Source organism: Lithobates pipiens, unplaced genomic scaffold (genome assembly GCF_037356315.1).
Source record: "Lithobates pipiens isolate NorthernLeopardFrog02 unplaced genomic scaffold, aLitPip1_a1.2 Scaffold_28, whole genome shotgun sequence".
Lineage (NCBI taxonomy): Eukaryota > Metazoa > Chordata > Amphibia > Anura > Ranidae > Lithobates > Lithobates pipiens.
In genome coordinates, this window is record NW_027507789.1 from 155,030,056 (window position 1) to 155,057,798 (window position 27,743).

Sequence of the window (27,743 nt, forward strand, 5' to 3'; positions counted from 1 at the left end):
CCAGTGGGCAGTAAAACTGATATACCTTCCCTGCCCGTGTTTGCTAGACCACGTGTCTGTGGTCAGATGTATCTTGGCACCGACACTGTGTGCCAGAGATACATTCACTTGCCGCTGAACATGGCCATATAGCTCTGGGATGCCCTTCTCTGAGAAATACTTCCTTCCTGGGACCTTCCATTGTGGTGTTCCAATGGCCACAAATTTGCGAAAGGCCTCCGAGTCCACCAGTTTATATGGCAGTAGTTGGCGGGCTATGAGTTCTGACAAGCCAGCCGCCAACCGTTGGGCAAGAGGGTTATCCGGCGTCATCATTTTTTTACGCTCAAACATTAGGCCCACGGAAGCCTGCCTTTTTGCAGAAAAATGTGAGCTTGGCGTGATGGAAGGTGGAGTGGAGGACAATTGTGAGGAGAGAGGAGAAGGAGAAGTAGAAGACGAGGCTGGACGGTGAGAGCCTGCAGTGTGGCTTTGTGTGTTCCGTTGCTCCCACTGGGCTCGGTGATGGCTGCTCATGTGCCTTCTTAAGGCGGTCGTCCCTAGGTGAGTATTGGGCTTACCGCGACTAACGCGTTGACTGCAAAGATTGCAGATGGCAACGCTATTGTCAGCAGCGGACACGTTAAAAAAAGCCCACACTGCGGAGCCATGTGCCGGTGTCCTGGGAGCGCCAGATGTGACCGTACATGGTCGATGACTCGCTCCTGATACATTTGCAGTCTGCTTTGTCCCTGCTGTGCAATGTAAGTCATTGCTGCTTCTCCTCCCTATCTGCTGGTCCATATCTCCCTCTGAACTCCCCTCCTCTTCCTCTCTTGTGGGCACCCACGTGACATCACTAGACACGTCATCATCAACGTCACCTTCCCCACCGCTATAAGTAGAGTAGGCAGCAACACCGGGGACCAACCTCCTCCTTGGGCTGATCTGGGTACTGGCGTCAGACTGCTGAGTAGCGCTTGTTGCTACCTCCTCTTCCTGATCCAATACCAAGAGTGGCTGCGCATCAGAAATGTCCTCTTGATATGGATCGGAAAATAATTCCAGTGACTCAAGCGGAAGGTATGTGGTGGTGGTGGTGGTGGTCGTGTTGTTGGTGGTAGTGTCTTTGGGGGTGCACATAGCAGAGAGTGAAGAAGAGGGTGCAGATCGAGAGGATGAGGAGGGTGCAGAAGAGTAAGGCTGAGCGAGCCACTCAACCAAGTCTGGTGCATCCTTTAAAGTAATTGAACGCACCTTCTGCAACTTCCCACTTTGGCTCAAGCCTGTTGCTCCTGCCCTACCCCTACCACCCCTGCGGAAGGGCCTGCCTCTTCCTCTGCATGTCATTTTTTAAATGACCCTGTGACAAAACTCTTAGTCCCTATACCGCTGAAGGACTGCTGCAGTATAGGTGAGCGGTCAGCAGTGGTGCACGTCAACCCTATCTATTGTGGACCTATAGCGGTCCTTACAGAACAGCAGACTGTACCGCACTCAAGCCTATGTACCGTAGCACCCTATACCAAGTTACCAGTCCTTATAAGAACTTTTGTGGACCAAGCAGGTTGTGTATTAGTGTTTAGCAGACTGTACGTCAGTCCCTATACCGCTGAAGGACTGCTGCAGTATAGGGCAGCGGTCAGCAGTGGTGCACGTCAACCCTATCTATTGTGGACCGATAGCGGTCCTTACAGAACAGCAGACTGTACCGCACTCAAGCCTATGTACCGTAGCACCCTATACCAAGTTACCAGTCCTTATAAGAACTTTTGTGGACCAAGCAGGTTGTGTATTAGTGTTTAGCAGACTGTACGTCAGTCCCTATACCGCTGAAGGACTGCTGCAGTATAGGGCAGCGGTCAGCAGTGGTGCACGTCAACCCTATCTATTGTGGACCGATAGCGGTCCTTACAGAACAGCAGACTGTACCGCACTCAAGCCTATGTACCGTAGCACCCTATACCAAGTTACCAGTCCTTATAAGAACTTTTGTGGAACAAGCAGGTTGTGTGTTAGTGATTAGCAGACTGTACGTCAGTCCCTATACCAATGAAGGACTGCTGCAGTATAGGGCAGCGGTCAGCAGTAGTGCACGGCAACCCTATGTATTGTGGACCGATAGCGGTCCTTACAGAACAGCAGACTGTACTGCACTCAGGCCTATGTACCGTAGCACCCTATACCAAGTTACCAGTCCTTATAAGAACTTTTGTGGACCAAGCAGGTTGTGTGTTAGTGTTTAGCAGACTGTGCGTCAGTCCCTATACCGCTGAAGGACTGCTGCAGTATAGGGCAGCGGTCAGCAGTAGTGCACGGCAACCCTATGTATTGTGGACCGATAGCGGTCCTTACAGAACAGCAGACTGTAACGCACTCAGGCCTATGTACCGTAGCACCCTATACCAAGTTACCAGTCCTTATAAGAACTTTTGTGGACCAAGCAGGTTGTGTGTTAGTGATTAGCAGACTGTACGTCAGTCCCTATACCAATGAAGGACTGCTGCAGTATAGGGCAGCGGTCAGCAGTGGTGCACGTCAACCCTATGTATTGTGGACCGATAGCGGTCCTTACAGAACAGCAGACTGTAACGCACTCAGGCCTATGTACCGTAGCACCCTATACCAAGTTACCAGTCCTTATAAGAACTTTTGTGGACCAAGCAGGTTGTGTGTTAGTGATTAGCAGACTGTACGTCAGTCCCTATACCAATGAAGGACTGCTGCAGTATAGGGCAGCGGTCAGCAGTAGTGCACGGCAACCCTATGTATTGTGGACCGATAGCGGTCCTTACAGAACAGCAGACTGTACTGCACTCAGGCCTATGTACCGTAGCACCCTATACCAAGTTACCAGTCCTTATAAAAACTTTTGTGGACCAAGCAGGTTGTGTGTTAGTGTTTAGCAGACTGTGCGTCAGTCCCTATACCGCTGAAGGACTGCTGCAGTATAGGGCAGCGGTCAGCAGTAGTGCACGGCAACCCTATGTATTGTGGACCGATAGCGGTCCTTACAGAACAGCAGACTGTAACGCACTCAGGCCTATGTACCGTAGCACCCTATACCAAGTTACCAGTCCTTATAAGAACTTTTGTGGACCAAGCAGGTTGTGTGTTAGTGATTAGCAGACTGTACGTCAGTCCCTATACCAATGAAGGACTGCTGCAGTATAGGGCAGCGGTCAGCAGTAGTGCACGGCAACCCTATGTATTGTGGACCGATAGCGGTCCTTACAGAACAGCAGACTGTACCGCACCCAAGCCTATGTACCGTAGCACCCTAGACAGACCAAGTTACCAGTCCTGATAAAGAGCTTTGTGGAACAAGTGAGTTGTGAATGATTAGCAGACTGCAGCAGAAGGGCAGCAGTCAAGTATAATATTCTTTCTATATTTGGAAGAAAGAATATTATACGTGTACAAGCCTATTACCGTACCACTGATACCAGTCCTGAAAAGAACCTTTGTGGAACTAATAGTAACAGCAAGTCTTTAAAATTATCCTCACTGCCTGACACACTGCTTCCTGCCTGTCCCTATACAAATTGGCAAAAAAGAGTAGGCTGGAACGATTAGCTGGAACAGCTCTTTTGTGGACCTGATAGTAACAGCTAATGATGATGATGATGATGATGATGAAGAAAGACTAATCTGGCTGAGCTGTCCCTAAAATAGCAGCATACAGCGCTCTGTCCCTTTATCTAAACTGACAAAAGAAACTCAGGCTGCTGACCTAACACCTATACCAGTCCTGAAAAGAACTTTTGTGTACCAAATAGCTAGCGTTTTCTCTGTCCCTACTCCACACAGGATCCTTTCCCTACAGTGACAGAAGAAAGAATGTAAAATGGCCACCGGATCGGGTGTATTTATAGGTTAGGGGGAATGTCCAAGTGTCCATGAGCTGTCATGTCTCAATTGGTTGTCCTGTAACACATGATAAACGTGTCACGAAAGGTTAAAGTTCTTGTATACATTAAACACGTAAGTCCGCCGGGGCGAACGACGGAAAAAGGCGTTCGAACCCGCGGACGGCGAAAGTCGGAAATTCGCCGCGAAACGACCGCCGGGCGAACCGTTCGGCCATCACTAGTTATGACGTCACTTCCCGGAAATTACCAAGGCCACGATCGCGGCTGTCAACATGTGATCATGAATCTCATGCTTTCCTGCCGGGAGGGGAGATGTAGGGTCTTATTGACCCCACATCTCTCCATAAAGAGGACCTGTCATGAACCATTCCTATTACAAGGGATGTTTACATTCCTTGTAATAGGAATAAAAGTAATGCAAAAAAAATAATAATTTTAAAACACAGAAGCGAACGCACATGTAAGTCCCACCCCCATATGTAAATGCCGTTCAAACCACATGTGAGGTATCACCACATGTGAGCGTCCCCTATGGAGATTTAAGTACCGAAGTTTGGCACCATTCCATGAGTGTGAGCAAATTTAAAGCGTGACATGCTTGGTATCTATTTACTCAGCGTAACATCATCCTTTCACCTTATACAAAAAAATTGGGCTAACTTTACTGTTTTATTTTTAATTCATGAAGCATTTCCCCCCCCCCCCCAAAAAAGGCATTTTAAAAATTATTGAGCAAATACTGTGCAAGATAAAAAGTTGCAATGACCGTCATTTTTTTTATTCCCTAGGGTGTCTGCTAAAAAAACATATAATGTTTGGGGGTTCCGAGTAAATTTTCTAGCAAAAAAAAAGATGATTTTTACATGTAGGAGAGAAGTGCCAGAATAGGCCCGGTATTGAAGTGGTTAATAGTTATTATTAGTTAATCATTATTTCAAATTTTATTGCTTTTCTTTTTCAGATTTTTGAATTTCCAAATTCGGAAATTTGAAAATCCGAAATTCGGAAATTTGAAATTCCGAAATTCCGAAATTTGAGAATCCAAAATTCGGAAATTTGAGAATCCGAAATTCCGAAATTTGAGAATCCGAAATTCGGAAATTTGAGAATCCGAAATTCGGAAATTTGAAAATTTGAAAATCCGAAATTCGGAAATTTGAAAATCCGAAATTCGGAAATTTGAAAATCTGAAATTCGGAAATTTGAAAATCCGAAATTCGGAAATATGAAAATCTGAAATTCGGAAATATGAAAATCTGAAATTCGGAAATATGAAAATCCGAATTTTTCGGATTTCCAAATGTTTGGATTTCTGAAAAAAGCAAAAAAACTAATAAAAACTAAATATTAAACACATTTTTTGTCAGTGCACACGTCTACCGGTGACCCCACAATAGGGATAAAACTCTCCCATTCAAGGGAATTTAAGAAGACGCACGGCCATTCACTAAAATTAGAAGAGAAGCGGATTGATTCAGAGCATGCGTGGAATTTTTTTTGTCTGAATTTTGTACACACGTTCGGAATTTCCGACACTTTTTTTTGTCGGAAAATTTGAGAATCAGCTCTCAAATAGTTGTCGGAAATTCCGACAGCAAATGTCCGATGGAGGCTACACACGGTCAGAATTTCCGACAACAAGCTCACACCGAACATTTGTTGTTGGAAATTCCGATCGTGTGTACGTGGCATTAGTCCTACTAGGTCCAAGTCTGCCTGTAGAGTCACTCCAGGGTCTATAGCAGTGTAGCCTCTGGGGGTTTATAATATCCGTTCCTGGCTGCTCTTACGATACCCTAGCTGACTGTTACAGTTTAAGCTGATTGATAAAGCCTTGGCCCAGTCACAAGTATCCTGTATTTATGTGTATTAATACCATTGTTGTTCATATCACTCTTTTTATTCTTGCCTGCATTTAACCTTCTTATTTTATGACAATATATTATGATTTTCTAAGTGATTGGTCTGGTGCTTGTGTTCTTTAAAATAGCATATTAACTGGGTACTAATGTCATAAATTGTGTGTGTGTGTACTCAGCCGAGTGTCAGATGGGGCTGAGGTCTTTGAGAAGAGTGAGGCCAGCAACAGAGGACCCATCTTAACTAGTGGCTCCTTTGTGTGGGGGGGGGGGGGGGGTGGTCGCTACATATATTATATTACATTTTAACCACAGATACACTTTAATGCCGTGTACACACTAGCGGAATGAAAGCAGGTATGAAGTGCCGGTAACCACAGGTCATTGCACGTAACTGCAGCAGCTTTCAGTGTCATCAGCTTCACCCAAATACCAGGCTGTTCTGATAAGGCAAAGCATCAGCATTTGTTGAAGCTTGTCCACTCCTATTGGTCAATAAGAGCAAAGAGACAGTAGTAGCAGAAATTATGTATATTTGTATGTCTTGCAATTCTTCTCTGCACACTTCAGAAGATGCAGGAAATACAGACATACGGGTCCTTATACCAGTCAAACACCTCTTTTTTTTTTTTTTTTTACTAAGTCGCAATGTGTTTACATGCGTTTGTGCATGTTGCCCTCTGAATAAAATGCAGCACGTCACAATAATGCAATGGTGTGAAACCATTTTATTGTCTATGTGTTAAGAATGGGTTTATGAACAAATCTGGTGTGAACAGGCCTTAAGTGTTAGGAGACTAAATGCTAAGAGTTATTCATATATTTTTTACAGGTAGGGTAAATCTTAGGCTGCAGGGCCGTTCAGGGTTAATTATTAGAGTCATGTCAGGGTTAGGAAAGGTTTTACACTGGGGACATGCCCACACACATCTTATTTAAGAAAGCCTTGGACTGAAGAACCGCACTGAAAATAGCAAACTGCAAGGAAATACCCTGTAATACATGATAAGGCCATGTTCAAAGCAATATTCTGTAACTCACCAGTGATCTTCTCAGCTGCCCAGTACTGCCCAGCTGTCTCAAGCACGTATGCTTCTTGGCGGTCACACAGTAGGAATGTGTTGTGGTACATGAAGGGCTCAGGCTCCTCTCTACAGCTGCCCCCCTGCCCATAACATGCCAGGAGTTCAGTTATAACCTGCACAGCAGCTTTGGCAGAAGTTGCACGCTCCAGTGCTAATCTTCAGAGAGAAGGAGAAAAGCACAAGGCTGTTAAAGCATCATTGTAACAAACTTTTGCAAACATAATTTGTCTTATTTGGCTTTTACATAATGAACAGACTTCTTGAACACAGGTACATACAAATAAAATAGTTCTGTTTCAGCATTGTAGGTGGCTTGATTTCCTCCTCTTTTACCAATCAGTTTTGTAAGGGGGATTTCACTTATGCCCCGTACACACGATCGGACTATCCGGCGGACTTGGTCTGGCGGACAAGAGTTTTTTGTTTTTTTCCCCAAAAGTCCGGCGGACTTAGAAAGAAGTTTTGACTCAAAATTGTCCACCATCTGTGTGCTAGTCTGCCGGATTTTTGAAATAAACGGACTTGCCCGCACACGGAGCAAAGTCCATTTGTTTTGAATGTGGCTCCAGGTAGATGGTACTAGCGAAGGAGGTCAATGTCGCCGCCTCCATTGGCAAGATTGACACGTAGCTGGCCCCGTCATATGGTATGGACTTAAAGGGGAAGCCCTATGCCGAAAAAAAAACCGCCCCCCAAGGTCCATATCAGACCCTTTGTCCGAGCACGCAGCCTGGACGGTCAGGAAAGGGGGTACCCCAATACTCATTCACATAGGGTTGAGGGCCGGTATCTGGGGGCCCCCTTATTAAAGGGGGCTCCCGGATTCCGATAAGCCCCCCGCCCGCAGACCCCGACAACCAACGGCCAGGGTTGTCGGGAAGAGGCCCATGTCCTCATCAACATGGGGACAAGGTGCTTTGGGGTGCGGGGGCAACAGGGCATAGGGCTTCCCCTTTTAGTCCATACCAGGTAACGGGGCCAGCGACGCTAGTCCCGGCTACCTGGAGCCGTGTTCAAAATGAACAGACTTTTCTCCATGTGCGGGAAAGTCCATTCATTTCAAAAGTCAAAACTACTTTCTAAGTCCGCCGGACTTTTGGAAAAAAAAGTCAGCCGGAGCCCACACACGGGCGGATTGTCCGGCGGACTCTGGTCCGCCGGATAGTTTGATTGTGTGTACGCGGAATTAGTGTGCCATAGTTTCCCTAGCTTTACATTACAATCTGGGATGCCTGACCATTGGGGTAGCAGGGAGCCATCGTATTTTTTAGGGTATTTCCATTATATCAGTGTTGGTCCTGAGTAAAGGTCTTAGGGAGCCTTGGCGGTAATAGGGGGTGAGCGTAGACACACTAGTCAGGCTTCCCTTTTGGAGATTATTGTTTGCCATCATAGGTTGGGTGTTTAATGGTGTCATTGGTTAGTTGCCAAATGTCTCTAGGATTAGTCAATTTCCCATGGGATTGTGGTCACCAGACCGCTAGCAATCCACAGGTGACAGGCGAATCTAGTAGGCATGTTCCGCGTTCAGGTTGGTCCATTGAGTCATTGGGGAGGACCTGTTAGGTCAGTTGAATGAAAGGGGAGAGGGGACCGTGGAAAGAGAAGCTCCTTGTGGGAGAGGAGTGCATTAGCACATGTAGATAACGGGGGGAGGGGATAAAAGGCCTAGGGAGAAGGGGGGCGAGTGGTAACTGAGTCTATGGAAACTATGGAAAGATGTATTAATTGTACTTTTACTGATATTGTGTTCCTTTGTGTATCATTAAGACAGTAGAAGTAGTCATTTTCCTGAATTTGGTTGGCGTGTCTTTGGCTTGATGCACTAAATCTTCAATTTCTGCCACTTTATGCGTCTGATCCAGTCCGCAATGGTTAGGGGGGGGGGACTTCCAGAGAGTTGGGATACACATTTTTGCAGCATTTAAGAGGTGTAAAGATAGTGAGTGTTGATAATTTTTTTGGGGATGGCGGAGTGGTGTAGGGGCATTTGGGCTTGGGTGAATTCTGAAAGGTGGTAATTAGAGTAGTGAGGCGGTGGACCTCTTTCCAGAAACTTCGTAATGAGGGACATGACCAGCATATATGGAGGAGTGATCAGTCTTTGTCAGAGCATCTCCAGCAGTTGGGGAGAATAGTAGGAGAGATTTTGTGTAGTTTAAGGGAGGTCATTTACCAGCTAGAAAAGAATTTGAAACCATTTTCCTTCGCAGAGACATTGATTGACCCTTTGTGGATATGAGAATAGACGTTTTCCCTTTCTTCATCTGAGAGGTTAATCGAGAGTTCCCTTTCCCAACTACGGGAATAGAATAGATTATATGTCTGAAATCAAATGCCTTTGCGATTCTTTTTTGGTACAAAGCACTTTGAAAAGGTGCGAGCTATCTAGCATAGTCGAAGCATGTTTGTAGGTGAGTGAGAAAATGTCAGATTTGGCAGTACGTCCTAAATGGGAAGGGTTGTCCAGACTTCTGCGTAGACAGTTTGGGTAGAGTCAGAAAGGTGTCACTGGAGAAGAAGTGTTCGGCTCTCATATCAGTATGGGGCCAAGTATCTGAAAGGAACAAGTCTGATAGGCCTTGTGGGAAATCTGGGTTGTTGCAGATAGGGGTTAATGGGCCCTGTGAAGAGGAAGTTTGGAATTTACGGCATGTTTTATGGAAAATTTGTAATGTGTTGTAAATCAATGGGTATTCGCAGCCTGGTGAAACATACACATTGGGGCGCTCCAAGGTAGTTTTCATATTGGTATGGAGGAGAACTTATTTTCGATGTTCGTCTATGCTTTTGTATGTGCGTGAACATTCCAATCGATTATTCTCGTCTATTGACACACTGAATGATATTTGGTAATATCTGGAAAACCTATGCCACCTTTTAATTTAGGTAATGTTAATCTTTCGAAGCTATGCCTTGGATGCCCTTTGCCCAACAGAAATTCTGTACAGGTTTTGCAGTACGAAGCAAAAAAGGCTTGTGGCAATTTTATGGGGATTGTTTGCATAACATATAATCATGTTGTAAAGCGCTGCGCAAACTGTTGACGCTATATAAAACATGAATAATAATAATATTCTCGAGGTGGGGGATTGTTGGATGAGAGGAGGTTAAATGCACTGCAGGAAGTGTGGCTTAAGTGTTTCTTTAAATGTTTTATAATATCCTGTCGTCAAACCGTCTGGCCCCGGACTCTTTCCCAGTTTCAGCTGTTTAAGTACTACCAGTATGTCTATTTCCACGTGCGAGATAGGTTGCTCCAGGTCTTCGGCTTCCGAACTGGACAGAGGTTTGGGGTTATACTGTGTAAGGAAATCCCTAATCTTCTGTGATCTTGTGTTGTCATCTGTCTGAGGGTCATGTGGGTTTAGATTGTAAAGGTGAGAGTAATATTGAACCAATTGCTTCTCTGTGTGATCATTGTAAAATAATGGATGACCCACCGAGTCAGTGAGAGAGTGGATTGTCATGTACACTTTTTTTCGATCGGAGGGCTCTTGTCAAAAACTTTAATAATTTATTGCCATATTCATAAAATATTTTTTGGGACAGTATATAGTTATGTTTTGTTTTTTGTCTAACACCTCTAAAAGTTCTGTCCTTGCTTGAATTAGATCTGGGAGGGAAGATGTCGCTTGGGTAGTTTTATGCGCCCATTCCAGCATATGGATACGAGTGATCGGATTTGTAGTGTGCGATTGAACTTTCCGCCAAACATAAGAGAGAAAGACAATCCGTTCTACACGTATGGTACATTTGTGTGCCTCCCATCTCAACATTGGAAATATGTCCGAGGAGCCATTTTCTCGGAAGTATTGTGATAGACGTTTGTTTACTTCCAGTGTTATAATATTATCCGTGAGGAGGGAGGGGTCTAGGCGCCAAATTGAGGGTCTAGGTGGCATGTCTTCAAATTCTATGGACCTGGAGATAGGGTGGTGGTCCGATAAATACATGGGGTCAATGGTGGCTGCTCTCAGCATCGGTAGGTCTCTTTGCGATAGGATATACATTTGCGAGGGTGACTTGTTTTCCAAACCATACGCCTTTTACGAAGCTATAAAAATGTGCTTCCTCATCAATGCAGGTGTCTTGAGTTCAAAAACGGGCAACGTTTAGCAATTAGGATATTCCTTTGGATTTTGCATTGTGGTTTGTTGGATGGAAAGAGGTTGGGAAGTGGGTATTGGAAATTTTCGGGAATTTGTTTTAAAGTGTGTTTTCTGAAGGAAGATGTCTGCTTTGTTTCTATGCAGGGAGAGAAGTATTTGGGAGCATTTTTCTAGTTGAGGCTACATACATTAAAAGGGAGATGATTTTGGTTTTGGATTTGGCTTGTTTATGTGGAAATCTTGCCATTGTTTGGGAAGAGCTGGAGTCCTTGACTTTAGGTAGGTAGTGATAGATCAGTTAGAGTACTGGTGCCTGGAGGGGGGTAAGTCTGACTTATTGGGAAGGGCAGGGGTTTAAAGGGGTTGATAAATGGGTATTCGTTCTTGCTAATGCCTGTGCCCCATGTGGTGCATCATTCAGAAAATGAGGGGTTGAATGGCTCATGGGCTTAAGTAATAAAAGTGAGACAGATAAGAACTATCTAGAAAGGATCCCTTGTGGGATGCATTTTAGGGTAAGTCACCCAAGTATTTTGTATTACATGCGTTACGGGTATTTTAAGGTAGGTGCCATGGTATCCATTAGTCCCTGTATGGGAAAACATCATTACCAGGGGGACCATTCTAATAGGAAATACCGATGGGGCTTCTGCACCCATGAGAGGAAATGTTTGTTGTCTTGCCGGCTATATGGTGTGAGAACATGAATTGTGTTCCCTGATAAAAGGGTTGGAGTCTGCCAGGAGTCAGAATCCAAGGGGTCCTTCAGTTTTCAATTTAGTATCTAATCCGTATTGCTGTGACAGTTTCAGCTGCAGGATATTGTATGCATTCCCCATTAGAGCGTGAGCTTTATCGTGAGTGGTACACTGTAAATAGACAAATGGTATGTTTTTCCAGTTTCCTTTATGCTGGGATGAGGATGATCTGCAGGGGCCACTTCCCCAAGCCCCTACTATAAGGGGGTATTGGATGCGAATGTTTATTTTAGGGATTATAACCAATGGGTAGTAGCCTGTGCGGAGGGTTTGGTATTGCGGTCTGGCCCACTAAGTGCTATATGTCAAATTGTGCAACTATAGATGCGTAAATCAGCTTGACAAAGGTGCCAGAGACCTCCCAGGACAGGCGATGTATTGTGGGCAGAGTGGTAGGGCCGTGCAGATCATCCTCACAGCATGGGCCTCCCAGAGGAGCTGAGAGGCCCTACAACTCTCTTTTTACCTGTTACAGTATTGTGTGTATGCACAAATATATCAACAGAAAGAAGCAAAAAAAAAAAAGAAAAGAAAAGAAAAAAAAAAAAAAAAAAAGGGAAGAAGAAGAAGAAGAAGAAGAAACTGGGATAGTCACCAAGCTGTACTTGCAGCTAAATTCCCAGACTTATATGGTTAAAAATGGGCAAATGAGCGGGGGATGGGAGCATAGTGTGTGTATTTAATAGGTGCAGGCCCAGGTGCAGAGTCTCATATATTTGCAGGTCTTTTGGTGGGGTCCCACTTAGAAAGAGATATTGACTAGGTAATGGGTGGGATAAATGGGATTAGAGTAGGGAGAAAAAAAAGAGAAAAACTGAAAAGTAATTTAGCTGAGCATTGAGGGCTCCAGTGCCACTGATCAGCGATCACGGCGAGCTCTTCTTATGTTCGGAGCTTTTGACGAGCTGGAGTCATGGTTTGGGCCTGGCGCTGAGTGGTGGGACTGAGCTTCGGCCAGCAAACGTTGCCCACAGAAGCTGTATTCTTGGGTTTCCAAGGGTTCACTGCTGGGTGGCGTGTGTCTTGCAGCAGGAGGGTGAAATTCTGCATACCATTCGGGTACATCTGTGTATGGGATCTCCAGCGTTTCACAGAAGTGATGCAAATCTTCTGCCACTCTTAGCAATGTAGAGCGGCCTTGTGTAGAGGTTGAGAGGCCAATAGGAAACTTCTACCTGTATTGGATGCCCTTGGTGCGGAGTACCTCCAGGAATGGGTGGAGTTCCCTCCGGCGCTGAAGTGTGATGGTGGAGAGATCCTGGAACAATTGAATATCTGCGTCATTGTACTTTAGAGGAGTTTTATGATGGGCCCTCCTTAAGATCTCCTCCTTTAGTTGGTAGTCTATTATGCAGCAGATTACATCTCAGGGAGGATCAGAATCTCTGCCTCGTGGGCAGAGGGCGCTGTGGATGTGTTCCATCCCTATCGGCCTATAGTTGGTCTGCACTGATCGATTCTGGAAGGCCCCGTAGACGGAGATTGTGGCGCCTGCCACGGTTGTCCAAGTCTTCCATATGGCGATTTAGGTCCTTGAGTTGCAAGGTGTGGGTATCCAGACATGGCATGTGCGATGCAGCGCTGTGGAGGGCTGCGCCGTCACCTTCTCAACTTCTTGGACTCTGCCTGTATGTTGATCCGGAGGTCAGTGATTGCAGCCGTTAGGGTTTCTTTTATGTCTGCTGCCACAGATCGGCGATCACTGAGGATGGGGTGCTGGTGTGCTTTGAGAGTTATCTTGCCATTATCGGGAGAGAGCATGGTGGTGGCTGTAGTTCCAGATGTCAGGCCTGATGATGGGGGAGAGCCTTGAGTGGGCGCCATGTTTCCTGCCTGGGACCAGAACATTTCCAGGATGTTTTGGCTCAATATGCTGGTCAAGTCGCGGGGAGACCTGGTGCGGGATGCAAAGGAGCTGTGGGAGGAGGTCCTCATGATGTTGCGGGCGAGTTGGTGCGTGGAAAACCTCTGTTGTAGGCTGGTGAACCTCTGTCAGCGGGAGCTCACAAGCCAAGCTGCCATCTTCCTCCAAGGTCAAGCCACGCACCCTACTGTTGACTTTTTAGTGGAGCCAAAAGTTTCGTGACACCTATTTCTCAGGTTACTTTATTGTCTGTACCTGGCTCACAAATCATACAGTGGGGCAAAAAAGTATTTAGTCAACCACCAATTGTGCAAGTTCTCCCACTTAAAAAAGAGGAGAGGCCTGTAATTGTTATCATAGGTATACCTCAACTATGAGAGACAAAATGTGGAAACAAATCCAGACAATCAAGAATTTATTTGCAAATTATGGTGGAAAATAAGTATTTGGTCAATATCAAAAGTTCATCTCAATACTTTGTTATATATCCTTTGTTGGCAATGACAGAGGTCAAATGTTTTCTGTAAGTCTTCACAAGGTTGTCACACACTGTTGCTGGTATGTTGGCCCATTCCTCCATGCAGATCTCTAGAGCAGTGATGTTTTGGGGCTGTCGCTGGGCAACACAGACTTTCAACTCTCTCCAAAGGTTTTCTATGGGGTTGAGATCTGGAGACTGGCTCAGCCACTCCAGGACCTTGAAATGCTTCTTACGAAGCCACTGCTTTGATGCCTGGGCGGTGTGTTTGGGATCATTGTCATGCTGAAAGACCCAGCCATGTTTCATCTTCAATGGCCTTGCTGATGGTAGGAGGTTTGCACTCAAAATATCACAATACATGGCCCCATTCATTATTTCATGTACATGGATCACTCGTCCTGTTCCCTTTGCAGAGAAACCGCCCCAAAGCATGATGTTGCCACCCCCATGCTTCACAGTAGGTATGGTGTTCTTTGGTTGCAACTCAGCATTCTCTCTCCTCCAAACATGACGAGTTGTGTTTCTACCAAACAGTTCTACTTTGGTTTCATCTGACCATATGACATTCTCCCAATCCTCTTCTGGATCATCCAAATGCTCTCTAGCAAAACTTCAGACGGGTCCGGACATGTACTGCCTTAAGCAGGGGGACTCGTCTGGCACTGCAGGATCTGAGTCCCTGGCGGCGTAGTGTGTTACTGATGGTAGCCTTTGTTACATTGGTCCCAGCTCTCTGTAGATCATTCACTTGATCCCCCAGTGTGGTTTTGGGATTTTTGCTCACCGTTCATGTGATCATTTTGACCCCACAGGGTGAGATCTTGCATGGAGCCCCAGATCAAGGGAGATTATCAGTGGTCTTGTATGTCTTCCATTTTCAAATTATTGCTCCCACAGTTGATTTCTTCACACCAAGCTGCTTGCCCATTACATATTCAGTCTTCCCAGACAGGTCTACAATTTTGTTTCTGGTGTCCTTCGACAGCTCTTTGGTCTTCACCATAGTGGAGTTTGGAGTGTGACTGTTTGAGGTTGTGGACAGGTGTCTTTTATACTGATAACAAGTTCAAACAGGTGCCATTAATACAGGTAATGAGTGGAGGACAGAGGAGCCTATTAACCACTTGCTTACTGGGCACTTAAACCCCCCTCAGTCCCAGACCAATTTTCAGCTTTCAGTGCTCTCACATTTTGAATGACAATTACTCAGTCATGCAACACTGTAACCGAATGATTTTTTTGTCCTTTTCTTCATACCAATAGAGCTTTCTTTTGGTGGTATTTGATCACCTCTCGGTTTTTTATTTTCTGCGCTATAAATGAAAAAAGACCGAAAATTTTGAAAAAAAATGAATTTTTCTTAGTTTCTGTGACAAAATTTAGCAAATTAGCAATTTTTCTTCATAAATTTTGGCCACAATTTATACTACTACACATCTTTAGTAAAAATAACCCACATTTTTGCATATTATATGATCTGTGTGAAATTTATAGAGTCTACAAGCTATGGTGCAAATCATAAAGATTTGCAAAAAAAGATCACATCTGATGTACTAAGGCCTATCTCCATTCTTGAGACCCTAACAAGCCAGGAAAGTACAAATGCCCCCCAAATGACCCCTTTTTGGAAAGTAGACATTCCAATGTATTTAGTAAGAGGCATGGTTAGTTATTTTAAGTTGTCATTTTTTCCCACAATTCTTTGCAAAATTACGATTTTTTTTTATTTTTATTTTTTCCACAAAATTTTCATTGTAATAGCTTATTTCTCCCACACGGAATGTGCATACCACAAATAACACCCCAAAATACATTCTCCTACTCCTCCTGAGTATAACGATACCACATGTGTGAGACTTTCGCACAGCCTGACCACATACAGAGGCCTAATTTTGAAGTAGCACCTTCAGGCATTCTAGGAGCATAAATTACACATTTCATTTCTCAACCACCTATTACAGTTGTGAAGGCCCTGGAACACCAGGGCAATGGAAACGTCCAGAAAATGACCCCATTTTGGAAAGCTAACACCCCAACGTATAATCTATGAGGCATAATGAGTCTTTTCAATGGTTCATTTTTTTCCAGAAGTTTTTGGAAAATGTGGAAAAAAATGAAAACGCATTTTTTTTTACACAAAGTTGTCCGTTTATAAGATATTTCCAACGCATAGCATTTACATAGCAAAAATAACACCCCAAAATACATTCTACTACTCCTCCTGAGTATAACGATACCACATGTGTGAGACTTTTACACAGCCTGACCACATACAGAGGCCTAATTTTGAAGTAGCACCTTCAGGCATTCTAGGAGCATAAATTACACATTTCATTTCTCAACCACCTATTACAGTTTTGAAGGCCCTGGAACACCAGGGCAATGGAAACGTCCAGAAAATGACCCCATTTTAGAAAGCTAACACCCCAACGTATAATCTATGAGGCATAATGAGTCTTTTCAATGGTTCATTTTTTTCCAGAAGTTTTCGGAAAATGTGGAAAAAAATGAAAACGCATTTTTTTTTTACACAAAGTTGTCCGTTTATAAGATATTTCCAACGCATAGCATTTACATAGCAAAAATAACACCCCAAAATACATTCTACTTCTCCTCCTGAGTATGGCAATACCACATGTGTGAGACGTTTACACAGCCTGACCACATACAGAGGCGCAACATGCAAGAAACACCGCTGGCGTTCCAGGGACACATAGCCTGCACATACCAAGAATTACACCCCCAAATACATTATGCTGAGCAAAGGGTAAAGAAAAGATTACCTGTGGTTTTAGAAGCGCAGTTGTCCACAGGAGGATATCACTGGTCCAGGCAGCAGGCAGGGACTTGGTCAGCAACAGCAAACACAGTTTTTTAGGCAGCAGGCAGGGATACTGTCCATATTACAGTCCAGGGTCAGTGCAGAGATGTCAGCAGTGCCAAAAATATTGGTCCTGGTAGTAGGCAGGTCCTTGTGGTGTGGTCAGTGCGGCATGATGGCAGTAAGTCCTACAGGCAGCAGACAGAAGTAGAGCCTCGTTCAGGACAGAATGGGGATAGGGGTAGAGGCTTCTCCCTCCCAAATCTCTTTGAAGCCTCCGAGTCTCCAGACCCTAATCTAGGAATAAGAAAACAAAGAAAATTGTTTTCTTCTTCCAGAAAAACTATACTGGAGCCCCTCACATATGTGAGACCCCATGTTGAATCCCACTAGTCCAGTTGCAGAATACAAGATCAGTCCAAGAGGCAGGTAAATATCGTGGTCAAACAGTCCAAGGTCAGTTCCAGATCAGGCAGAGATATGTACAGAATCGTTAGGCAGAAGCATGGTCGAATAACAGTCCAGGGTCAGTTCCAGGTCAGGCAGAGGTATGTACAGAATCGTTAGGCAGAAGCATGGTCGAATAACAGTCCAGGGTCAGTTCCAGATCAGGCAGCGGTATGTACAGAATCGGCAGGCATAAGAGTGGTCAAATAACAAGCCAGGGTCAGTTACAGAGCAGGCAGTGGCATAAGGGGTGTGAAGGTGTATGAAGGCAGGAACTGAGGATTATGTTTACCATACTTCACTAAAAATTTATTGAAGTATGGTAACGCCGAAAACAGTCGCCTATGCAGAGGCCTGGTTGGGAAGGACATTGTGCACAATAATAAGATGTGTCTCTTCTGACTCCTGCTCTGGTACACACCTTACATCTTTTTTGGCGTCTTTTGCCTGTTGGTGTGGGGGGGATTTTATCCGGAAAGTGGCGCTCGGAGAGTCGACTAACAACGTCTGATCTGATATTTTCTGGTGGGCCATTTGGGAAAATAAGGGCAGTGAAAACTTCCTCCTGGTAGCCAAAGAAACGTTTGGGGTTTTGGGTGGCGTTGCGGTAAATGACATATGAATTATAAATGGCCAATTGAAAAAAATAAATTGCTACTTTTTTGTACCAATGGTATGTCCGTCTTGTGACCAGATATGGTTCCATCATTTGGTCGTTGAAGTCGACTCCTCCCATGAACAAATTATATTCGGAAATGCATTTGGGTTTCTTTACGGGGCCATTCCTTCTGGGGATTTCCACGAAGGTATCGTTGTGGATAGAAGATAACATGTATACATCCCTTCTGTCCCTCCACTTCACTGCCAGAACCTCCTTGTTTCTTAGACTTGCGGTTTCTCCTTTCCGCAGCTTCTTGTGCACCAGACTTTGAGGAAAGCCCTTCCGATTCTTTTTTACAGTGCCACATGCTGGCGTCTTCTTCCGGTGAAGGTTGTGGAACAGGGGCAGAGATGTGTAGAAGTTATCTACATAGAGGTGGTAGCCTTTATCCAGTAGGGGGTATATGAGGTCCCAAACAATTTTTCCGCTGGATCCCAAGTAGTCCGGACAATTAGGGGGCTGTAGCTGGGTGTCCTTCCCTTCGTACACCATGAATGCATATGTGTACCCTGTGGCTCGGTCACATAATTTGTAGACCTTCACCCCATAGCGGGCCCTTTTGCTGGGCATAAATTGCTTCATTCTAAGCCTGCCACTAAATTTAATAAGGGACTCATCCACACATATGTGTTGGTCCGGGGTAAACAATTTGGGGAATATTTCTGAAAAATAATTTAGTATTGGTCGAATTTTGTAAAGGCGGTCATAATTTGGATCATTTCGTGGAAGGCACTGGGAATTGTCACTGAAATGTAAGAACCTCAGGATCATCTGATACCTGGTTCTGGGCATTACCGCGGAGAAGAGCGGTGAGTGGTGGAGGGGGTGGATTGACCAGTAGGTACGTAATTGATTTTTTTTGTTGAGTCCCATATTAAATGTGAGGCCTAAAAAAAGCTTGAACTCCTCCACAGTTAGGTCTCTCCATTCGTAGGGACGGGCATAATAGGAGGTCGGATTTTGAAAAATAAATTGTTGTGCATACAGGTTGCACTGGGCCACAATTGACGCCAACATGTCCTCCGTAAAAATTAAATTTAAAAAATCTATAGGGCTAAAATTCTCCGTGTCCACCTGGACTCCTGGCTGGGCGGTGAAAGGGGGAACAATGGCCTCTCCTGAATTAGGAGGAAGCCACAAGGGGTTCTGAAGGGCATAGGGAAGGCCAGCATGGCTCCTAACCCTTTGGGGCTGAGATGACACCCCACTGGTACTTGGCCTTTCTTGCTGGGGCACTGCGGTGCTGGTGGACGGCATTGCGGTACTGGTGGACGGCACTGCGGTGCTGGTGGACGGCACTGCGGTGCTGGTGGACGGCACTGCCTCACTAGGACGCCTTCGCTTGATGGGCCGGATATCTTCCTCCTCGGATTCAGTCAGTGTTTCACTGCTGAGGACTGGCTCATAATTTACGTCGGCTTCAGAATCCGAATCCGAAAAGGAATCTGAAGAGGAGAGCTCCCCGTTGCTCTCGTCGGCCGTGGAAATAATTTGGTACGCCTCCTCAGCGGAAAAGACACGTTTAGCGATGGTAGCACTGATGGGCACTGATGAGGTGGCACCGATGGGCGCTTTTGAGGTGGCACCGATGGGCGCTTTTGAGGTGGCACAGATGGGCGCTTTTGAGGTGGCACAAATGGGCACTGATGGGTCGGCACAGATGTGCACTGATTTATTGCACAGATGTGCAGATTTATTGCACGGATGTGCACTGATGAGGCGGCAGATGGGCACTGCTGAGGCGGCACAGATGGGCACTGCTGAGGCGGCAGATGGGCACTGATGGGTCGGCACAGATGTGCACTGATTTATTGCACGGATGTGCACTGATGAGGCGGCAGATGGGCACTGCTGAGGCGGCAGATGGGCACTGCTGAGGCAGCAGATGGGCACTGCTGAGTCGGCACAGATGGGCACTGCTGAGTCGGCACAGATGGGCACTGCTGAGTCGGCACAGATGTGCACTGATGGGTCGGCACAGATGTGCACTGATTTATTGCACGGATGTGCACTGATAAGGCAGCAGATGGGCACAGATGGGCACTGCTGAGGCGGCACAGATGGGCACTGCTGAGGCGGCACAGATGGGCACTGCTGAGGTGGCACAGATGGGCACTGCTTAGGCGGCACAGATGGGCACTGCTGAGGCACAGATGGGCACCGATTGGTACAGATGGGCACCGATTGGCACTGGCAGGCACTGGCGGTGCACAGATGGGCACTGGCGGGCACTGGTGGTGCACAGATGGAGCACTGGCGGTGCACAGGTGGGCACAGGTGGGCACTGGTGGGGTAGATTTGGACACAGGTGGGGTAGATCTTGGCACAGGTGGGGTAGATCTGGGCACTGGCAGGGTAGATCTGGGCACTGGCAGGGTAGATCTGGGCACTGGCACGTTTACACACTACTAGAACACTCACTTGCTCTATCTGTCTCCTCACACGCTATCGCTGTGTGAGGAGACACATTCGGCAATGGGTGATGATCTAATTTATTTACATTTGAGATCATCACCCATTGGAGGCGGCGATCGCGCTGTAAACGGCCGCTGTGATTGGCCGTTTACAGCGATCTGTGATTGGCTGTGTCCAGGGGACACGGCCAACACAGATTTTCCCCGATGCGCGCTCCCGGGAGCGCGCGGGGAGCTCTTAAAGGGGACGACGTCAATAGACGTAGTCCCGGAAATTTAGATCCGCGCTGTAGCCGTCATTTGACTATAGCGCGGATCTCAAGTGGTTAAAGAAGAATATACAGGTCTGTGAGTGCCAGAAATCTTGCTTGTTTGTAGGTGACCAGATACTTATTTTTCAACATAAATTGCAAATAAATTCTTTCAAAAATCAGACAATGTGATAGTCTGGATTTGTTTCCACATTTTGTCTCTCATAGTTTAGGTATACCTATGATGACAATTACAGGCCTCTCTCATCTTTTTAAGTGGGAGAACTTGCACAATTGGTGGCTGACTAAATACTGTATTTGCTGGCGTATAAGACTACCTTTTACACTTAAAAAAAATGCCCAAAAATCGGGGGTCGTCTTATACGCCGGGTATACAGGTATACAATGCTGCCCGATAGATGTCAGCCCCCAAATGTCTGCTAATACTGTATGTGGCTTCAGCTACAAACAGTATACGCCGTTGAACCAATCCCGGCGAGCGATGTATTCTATTAATGAATACAGAGCCTGCTTGGATTGGAGTAACAACCTCTGCCAATCCGAGCAGGCTACATAGAGTAGCCTGCTCGGATTGGCTTTGAGAGAGATAGGCAAGGGCTGATGATGCTACAGCCTCTGCCAATCCAAGCAGGCGTTGTATTCATTAAAATAATACACCGCTCACCATACTTCCCTGGGTAAATCCATTCACTGATCTACTACTATACATCCTGCTATTTGCCTTTGAGGTCCCAGGCACCCAAGAGGGACAGGTAAATCTGGGACATATGACAGGGGGGTTATTAAATGCATTTTGGTGGACAATTCCCATAGAATGTAACCCAAAAGTGGTATAGGTTTGGTTAGTGAAAAATTCTACTTTCCAGAGTTGTGGCATTCAATAGATCTCTGTTTGTGTTATTATTGTTTGATTTACTTTATGACATAACACAGCATGGCGGATGAGTAGTTGGCATTCTTGCTTTGTATTTTTTAATCGTTCTAATGTTTTTTTTAAATGGTGTTGCCTCAGAAGGGGGGTAGTCTTATACCGCGAGTATTGCCCAAAACCTATGTTTTCACTTGAAAAATAGGGGGTCGTCTTATACGCCCAGTCGTATTATACGCCGGCAAATACGGTACTTTTTTGCTCCACTGTAACTCTGTAAACTTTTTTGTCTCTTGCTTGTCATACGTGGGGTGTACTTCAACCTGTCTTTTTAGGAGTACCATGTGCCCTTTTGTATTTTGTTCTGTCACTATGTTGTATTGTTTTTACCCTTTTGCAATAAAATATTTGATCAAGGAAAGGAAAAAAAAAAAAAAAAGGGAAGGAGGAAGTAGTTAGGAACCTAAATTTATAAGCCAAAAGTCAAAACTGGTCAACATCATATTTGTTTCATCTCAGGATCTCTGAGAGTATATAAATGCATTTTTAGAAAGATGTTAGGGATGAAAGCAAACATTTTTCTCAAAGTACAGGTTGTCATTTTTGCCTATCCTGTCATTTATGGTCACTTTCCCTTTGTCACTGAGGGATTCTGCCTCCAGTCCTAAATTTAGCCAAACAGAGCATGTTCTAGCAGGGAATCCTACCCGCCAAAACACACAGGTGTTTCTCTAGTGATATCTCACTTTCAGCCCACACACGGGTTGGTCTTTTTCCATTGAGATCCCAACTTTAGCACAGCTGATCTAAGCAAGGTAGAAGCTTTGCCCCCCTTCCCTGGTGCAACAGGCAAAGAGAAGCACACCATTTGCATGTTATGTACTGGCATGGTAGCTTCAGATGCATTCCACTTCATAAGAGGACAGGATGTTGCACAGCTTTGATAATAAATGATGTGGCTCTGGTTGGAACCCACCTCCAATGCAAACACGGGTCTATTTTCCAGTTAGCTCTTACCTCCATCACACACACACACAGTGGTCTTTAACGAAATTCCACCTCCAGCACACAAACTGGTCTTTTTCCTATATCCTTACGCCAACACACACTACAGTGTATGCTCTAGAACAGTGTTTCCCAGCCATTTGTCAGTTAAGGAACCCTTTAAAGTTTGCACAACTTCAAGGCACCCCATTCTAAAATGAAAAAACAAAACTAATAGTTTTACATAACGTAGCAACATCCACACACATTGGACACTCAATGTTGGAGGCAATTTATTCTTCCAAAAAAACAAAAACCACACATTTGCACACTGATACTGATTAGTATTCCAAAGTTTCTCTTCTCCCTCAGTTTCTCTCACTCAGCTAATGTAACCCCAGTGCTAACAGAAGGACAAACAAGGATGCTGGACAGGCATCTGACATCCTCCTTATCAACCTATAACAGTGTAATGGTGCACAATGGAAACCCATGGTTTTGTGTAACTAAAGGACAGGCTTGATCCACCTGCTGGCTTGTATACAATTCTTGAGCAAGCAATTTTTTTTTTTTTTTTTTGTATTTTGCCAAGGCACCCCTGAAGAAACCTGTAGGCACCCCAGTGTGCCCAGGCACCCTTGTTGAAAATGGCTGCTCTAGAAACTCAATGTGCAATGCCCACACTCTCAAACACATTACACATTTTGCATGCCCTTAGCTCACTGAGCCTTGACACAAAGGCTATATGTTTAGCACCTAGAGTGCAGTTAAGTTTTCCTCCTGTGGAGTGTGTGTGTTTGGTGTAGGACACACATTGATCTTATGTATTCTGCCCCCAGCACTAGAGATGAGGTTTGAGTTGGCCACTACCATGGGTTTGAGGTGAATATTGCAGTATCCAGAGTCCATGGTACCCTCACTTTAAAAGTAGGCACGCAGAGCAGCCATCGTGTTGGTGAATTGAAAGCTGTTGTAGGGAATGCATTGGAAAAACAAACTGCATAGAGTGAGATTAGGGTCAGTTAATAAACTACTTTAATTCTGATTGCTAGCTCTTTGGGTAATCAACCCCTTTGTAATAGTAAGTAACAGCTATTTGTAATCGAGAAGGACTGATTTGAGAAGACAAAGTGGTGTTTGTTATTTTCTATGGTCCACCACAATGGGTTTACAGGCCTCACCTTACTAAATCCATGCCGAGCAGAGCCTCATGCTCTACAACTGGTTCTTTGGTCCACACTGCTTCATTCCCAATGCAGACTCCCATCTCATTAGCTCCCATCTCGGCCCCCCACAACCAGGATGGGCGACTCAGAATCACAGCTAGTGTGCTTGGGGCCTGTTCCACTTCTATGTAGGTACACTATACAGAGAAAGTTTAAGTACATTTATTTATTAGAATATATGCCTAAAGTAAAAACAAAAGTTGTTAGACACAGTAAAGTAAATCTGTCACAAACCTGGGTTAGTAATGTAAACATGCTTAAACAGAGATAACCTTCAGTGAAAACCTCTGATCACTAGGATCCAGAAATGGGAAGCCTAAATTATAAGCAGATCAGTTGCCATTTGTTAATTTACCTTGGGCTGGCTTATTACTTTCCTTATCTTGGGGCAAGAGGACAGCTTGGATCCAAATTGATTCATGTCACAGAATTCAGTTACTGTATTATGAGACATGTTGCTACTTACAGGAGAAACTAGACACTGACAAACGGCCATTGGCCAGCCAGGTATGACTGTTCCCACTTCCAGCATGATTCAGTTTTTGCTAGTGTCCTTGCAGGATGGGCATCTTTTCTCCATTGAGAAATTATTAACAATTTTTTCTATCCATTCTCTCTTTTCCCAAGTTATGTTTTGTTTTTTTCAATAAGGGCTTCAGCTATGTGCTACTGTGCTGGGCTCTTTATGCAGCTGTCCAGATTGGAATATGTTCAACATTAGTTCCTGTTAGTTCCAAATACTGCTAGCCTCTCATTGATTGGTTAAGACATTTGTATAGGGTTTCTATCAAGTGGCTCCTCCTGCTCAGCTGTCATGTGTCTGGGATTGAACCTAGGTCCTTCTATCTTTGGGATGTGGCTCTTTTACCACTGCCACTGGGGAACCCAAGTCAAGCAGTTGCAATATTTGGGAGCGTTTAGCTCAATGGTAGATGCTTTTTCAGTGAGTCCCCGGCAGTCAGCTATCAGGTTTTAAAGGGAGTGGCAACCCGTTTTTATTAAAAGGAACTAAATAAAAGTTCATACCCAGAATTCTTCTCCAATATATGCAAATTAAAAAAATACTGTGCCACCTGGCACTTAGGCTTACTCTGCCTTGACTTGCATTTCCTTGCTGCACAGGCTTACTCTCCTGGCCTTAACAGGATTCTCCAACCCTCCGTGTTTGCTCACTCTCCCCAAGACTTCAGGACTTCCTCCAGCCCCCTTGAACTTTGGTCACCCAGACTCTCATGGGTGGCCAGCCTTTCCCAGTCCTTGGACATAGAATACCCCTTACAGGGATTGCAGTCTCAGACAGAGACCACCAGGTTCTTTGACAGGGCCCCGAATCCAAGTGGCAGCGCCTGCTCACACTCCAACTTCCACCACCTACTGCTCTCACCAGCCCATCATTATATGGGTTGCGTGCACCTGGGCACACACCCTGCTGGCTGTCCACAACACCTGCAAACAGGGTTGGAGATTTGATCCCACCCAAGACTCTTAGGAATCTCCAAAGCTACAGAGCCCCATCCAGAAATAGCAAACACCAAGGAAAGCTGCCAGAGCAGTTTTCTTCTCTCAAAACCTAAGCTCTGTATCCCTGCAGTCAGCAGAAATGCAAACTCTGTGTTCATTTCCTTGCCATTTCTATAGTGACAGAGCCTCTCTGTATTACAAAGTATACACCTTGCATAGTACCTCTGCTCCTAGTACTCTCTAGCACCACCCGGCTTCCAGCTGCAATTAATCCATATTCAGATTAGTATTTCCTGTGGACTATGCCCATTTGTTGGATTTGTTTCCCTGGATGTGCGATATACTGCTGGTCTACTAAACTTCTCGACTTTGACCTCTGCCCATTTCCTGGATTACTCTCTTTGCCTGAAGATTTTACACTACTCTGGCAGCCTGTGCATGACCCAGCCTGTTCCGGACCACGCTTCTGGATTCTGACTTTGTACCTTGCTGTCAAGACTTGTTGCTGACCCGGTCTACCTGACTATGCTAATTCCTCAACCCCCAGCCAAAGCTCCACTCTGGACTAAACCATACCTTCTAACAACCACCTGTTACTCTGCACTGTAAAGACCGCCAATTGAACTCATCAGGGATATTGCCCTTTTTACTCTCACCCCCAAGTTTACTGTCCTGGTTGCCTTGGCTTCCCTGCAAGGCGTATGTTAGCTGTTAACTGGCAGCCTTGTCCTGTAAAGGACCCTATTGGGTTTCACATAAGGATAAGGTGGTGTTGATGCCTGGAGCCTCCTTCGTTCCTAAGGTGGAAGGTTTAGATCACCTCATTATTATTCTTCACGCTCCCCGCTTGGCTCCAGTATATCAAACGGAAATGTCCCTTTACTGCCTGAATGAAGTTCATGCTGTGTAGGTTTACCTTTCAGTCACTGCTTCCATTAGAAAGACCAATTCTCTTTTGGTCATTCCTGATGATCCCTGTAAAGGGGAACCTGCTTCTCGCTCCCCATTTCTCAGTGGTTCAAGCAGATCATTGTTCTAGCTTATGGTCTTAAAGATCGGATTTCAGCCTTTGCTATCAAGACACACATTACTATATCTGCAAGTGCCTTACACAAGGTATTTCAGCATCAGTTATCTCTTTCCCAGATTTGCAAAGCTGCCACCTGCTTATCTGTTCACAGTCTAAGTTTTACAAGGTCAATGTCAAGACCTCATCTGATTTTTTATTTTATTTTTCAAAACTGAGGCACGTTTGCTGAGGGAGGGATGGGTTATATCTGGCTGGCTATTAGGAAGGTTGGTCATAGAAATACAATGTGTCCAAGTGAAGATGGATGTTGAAACATCTATTCAACCTTTAACCACTTCCTGACCAGGCCATTTTTTACGATACAGCACTGCGTTGTCCTAAATGACAATTGCACGGTCGTGCCACATTGTATCCAAACAAAATTGACGTTCTTTTTTTCCCCACAAATAGAGCTTTCTTTTGGTGGTATTTGATCACCTCTGCAGTTTTTAGTTTTTTGCACTATTAAAAAAAAAAAAAAAAAAAAGCAATATTTTTTACTTTTTGCTACAATAAATATTCCCAAAAATATATAAAAACAAACAAAATTTCTTCCTTAGTTTAGGCCAATATGTATTCTTCTACATATTTTTGGTAAAAAAAAAAAAAAAAAAATCACAATAAGTGTATATTGTTTGGTTTGCGCAGAAGTTATAGTGTCTACAAAATAGGGGATACATTTATGGCATTTTTATTAAATTTATTTTTTACTGGTAATGGCAGTAATCTGCAATTTTTATCGGGACTGCAACATTGCGGTGGACAGATCGGACCGCTGCTACTATTTGACACTTCCAGGAGTGTCAGATAGTTTGTCTATCCCTAAGGGTCTGTTGGCCACTACACCACCACAAAACATGGATAGCAGCATGCTGTTAACTGTGGATAAAAAGGGAATAGTAACAGTACAGCTTCCTCTTTCATATCATGCTGCAGATGGCTTTCTAATACAAGCGACAGGGTTGCTTTAAAGCTTAATGCCAGCAAAAACTTTTTATTTCAGTTTTGAATTGTTTGGGGGAGGGCAAGGGGAAGGGAAGTGAAAGCATCTGTCAGTTAGGGATTTGGGAAAGGTAATCGCTCTAATTTTTTTTTATATATATAAAATCCTGAACTTCTTCTTTAAGACACAGACAGCAAACTTGTTAGTTCACTGGATTCTTCAATAAAAATATTTCCTAAAACCGTTCTCTGCTTATATAGTGTTTGCAAGTGAAAAAATATTTTGAGTGGAGTTGGGCTTTAAACCTACCTCAATGTCAACTTGCAATTCAAAGGAAACCCTTTCATATAAGGTAACACAGTGCTTATAATCAACATCCCAATAATGAATACATAACTTTTGAGCATACAAAAAAGAAAGAAAAATTCATAGACAGTGTTCAGTGTTCGTAGATCTGGGTTTTTATTGTTGACTGTAAGTGCACTACTTGATTTTTTTTTTATCAGCGAGTCCAATAAATGTATTACACTACAAGAGACTCTTCCTTTCTTCTTTGATGGTCCTGCT

The 27,743-nt window shown here is 44.7% G+C and overlaps 1 protein-coding gene across 4 annotated transcripts in view; it reads right to left on the minus strand.

Annotated features, from left to right (window-relative positions):
- SCRN2 (secernin 2) overlaps positions 1-27,743 on the minus strand; it is a 113,131-nt gene that overhangs the window by 58,212 nt on the left and 27,176 nt on the right. For all 4 annotated transcript variants that reach the window (XM_077459729.1, XM_077459727.1, XM_077459730.1 and 1 more), the window contains 2 exons: positions 23,659-23,840; positions 6,752-6,951 (listed from right to left, as the gene is read on the minus strand). In XM_077459729.1, the coding sequence (XP_077315855.1) occupies positions 6,752-6,951; positions 23,659-23,840 (382 nt within the window). The remainder of the gene's footprint in view (positions 1-6,751; positions 6,952-23,658; positions 23,841-27,743) is intronic.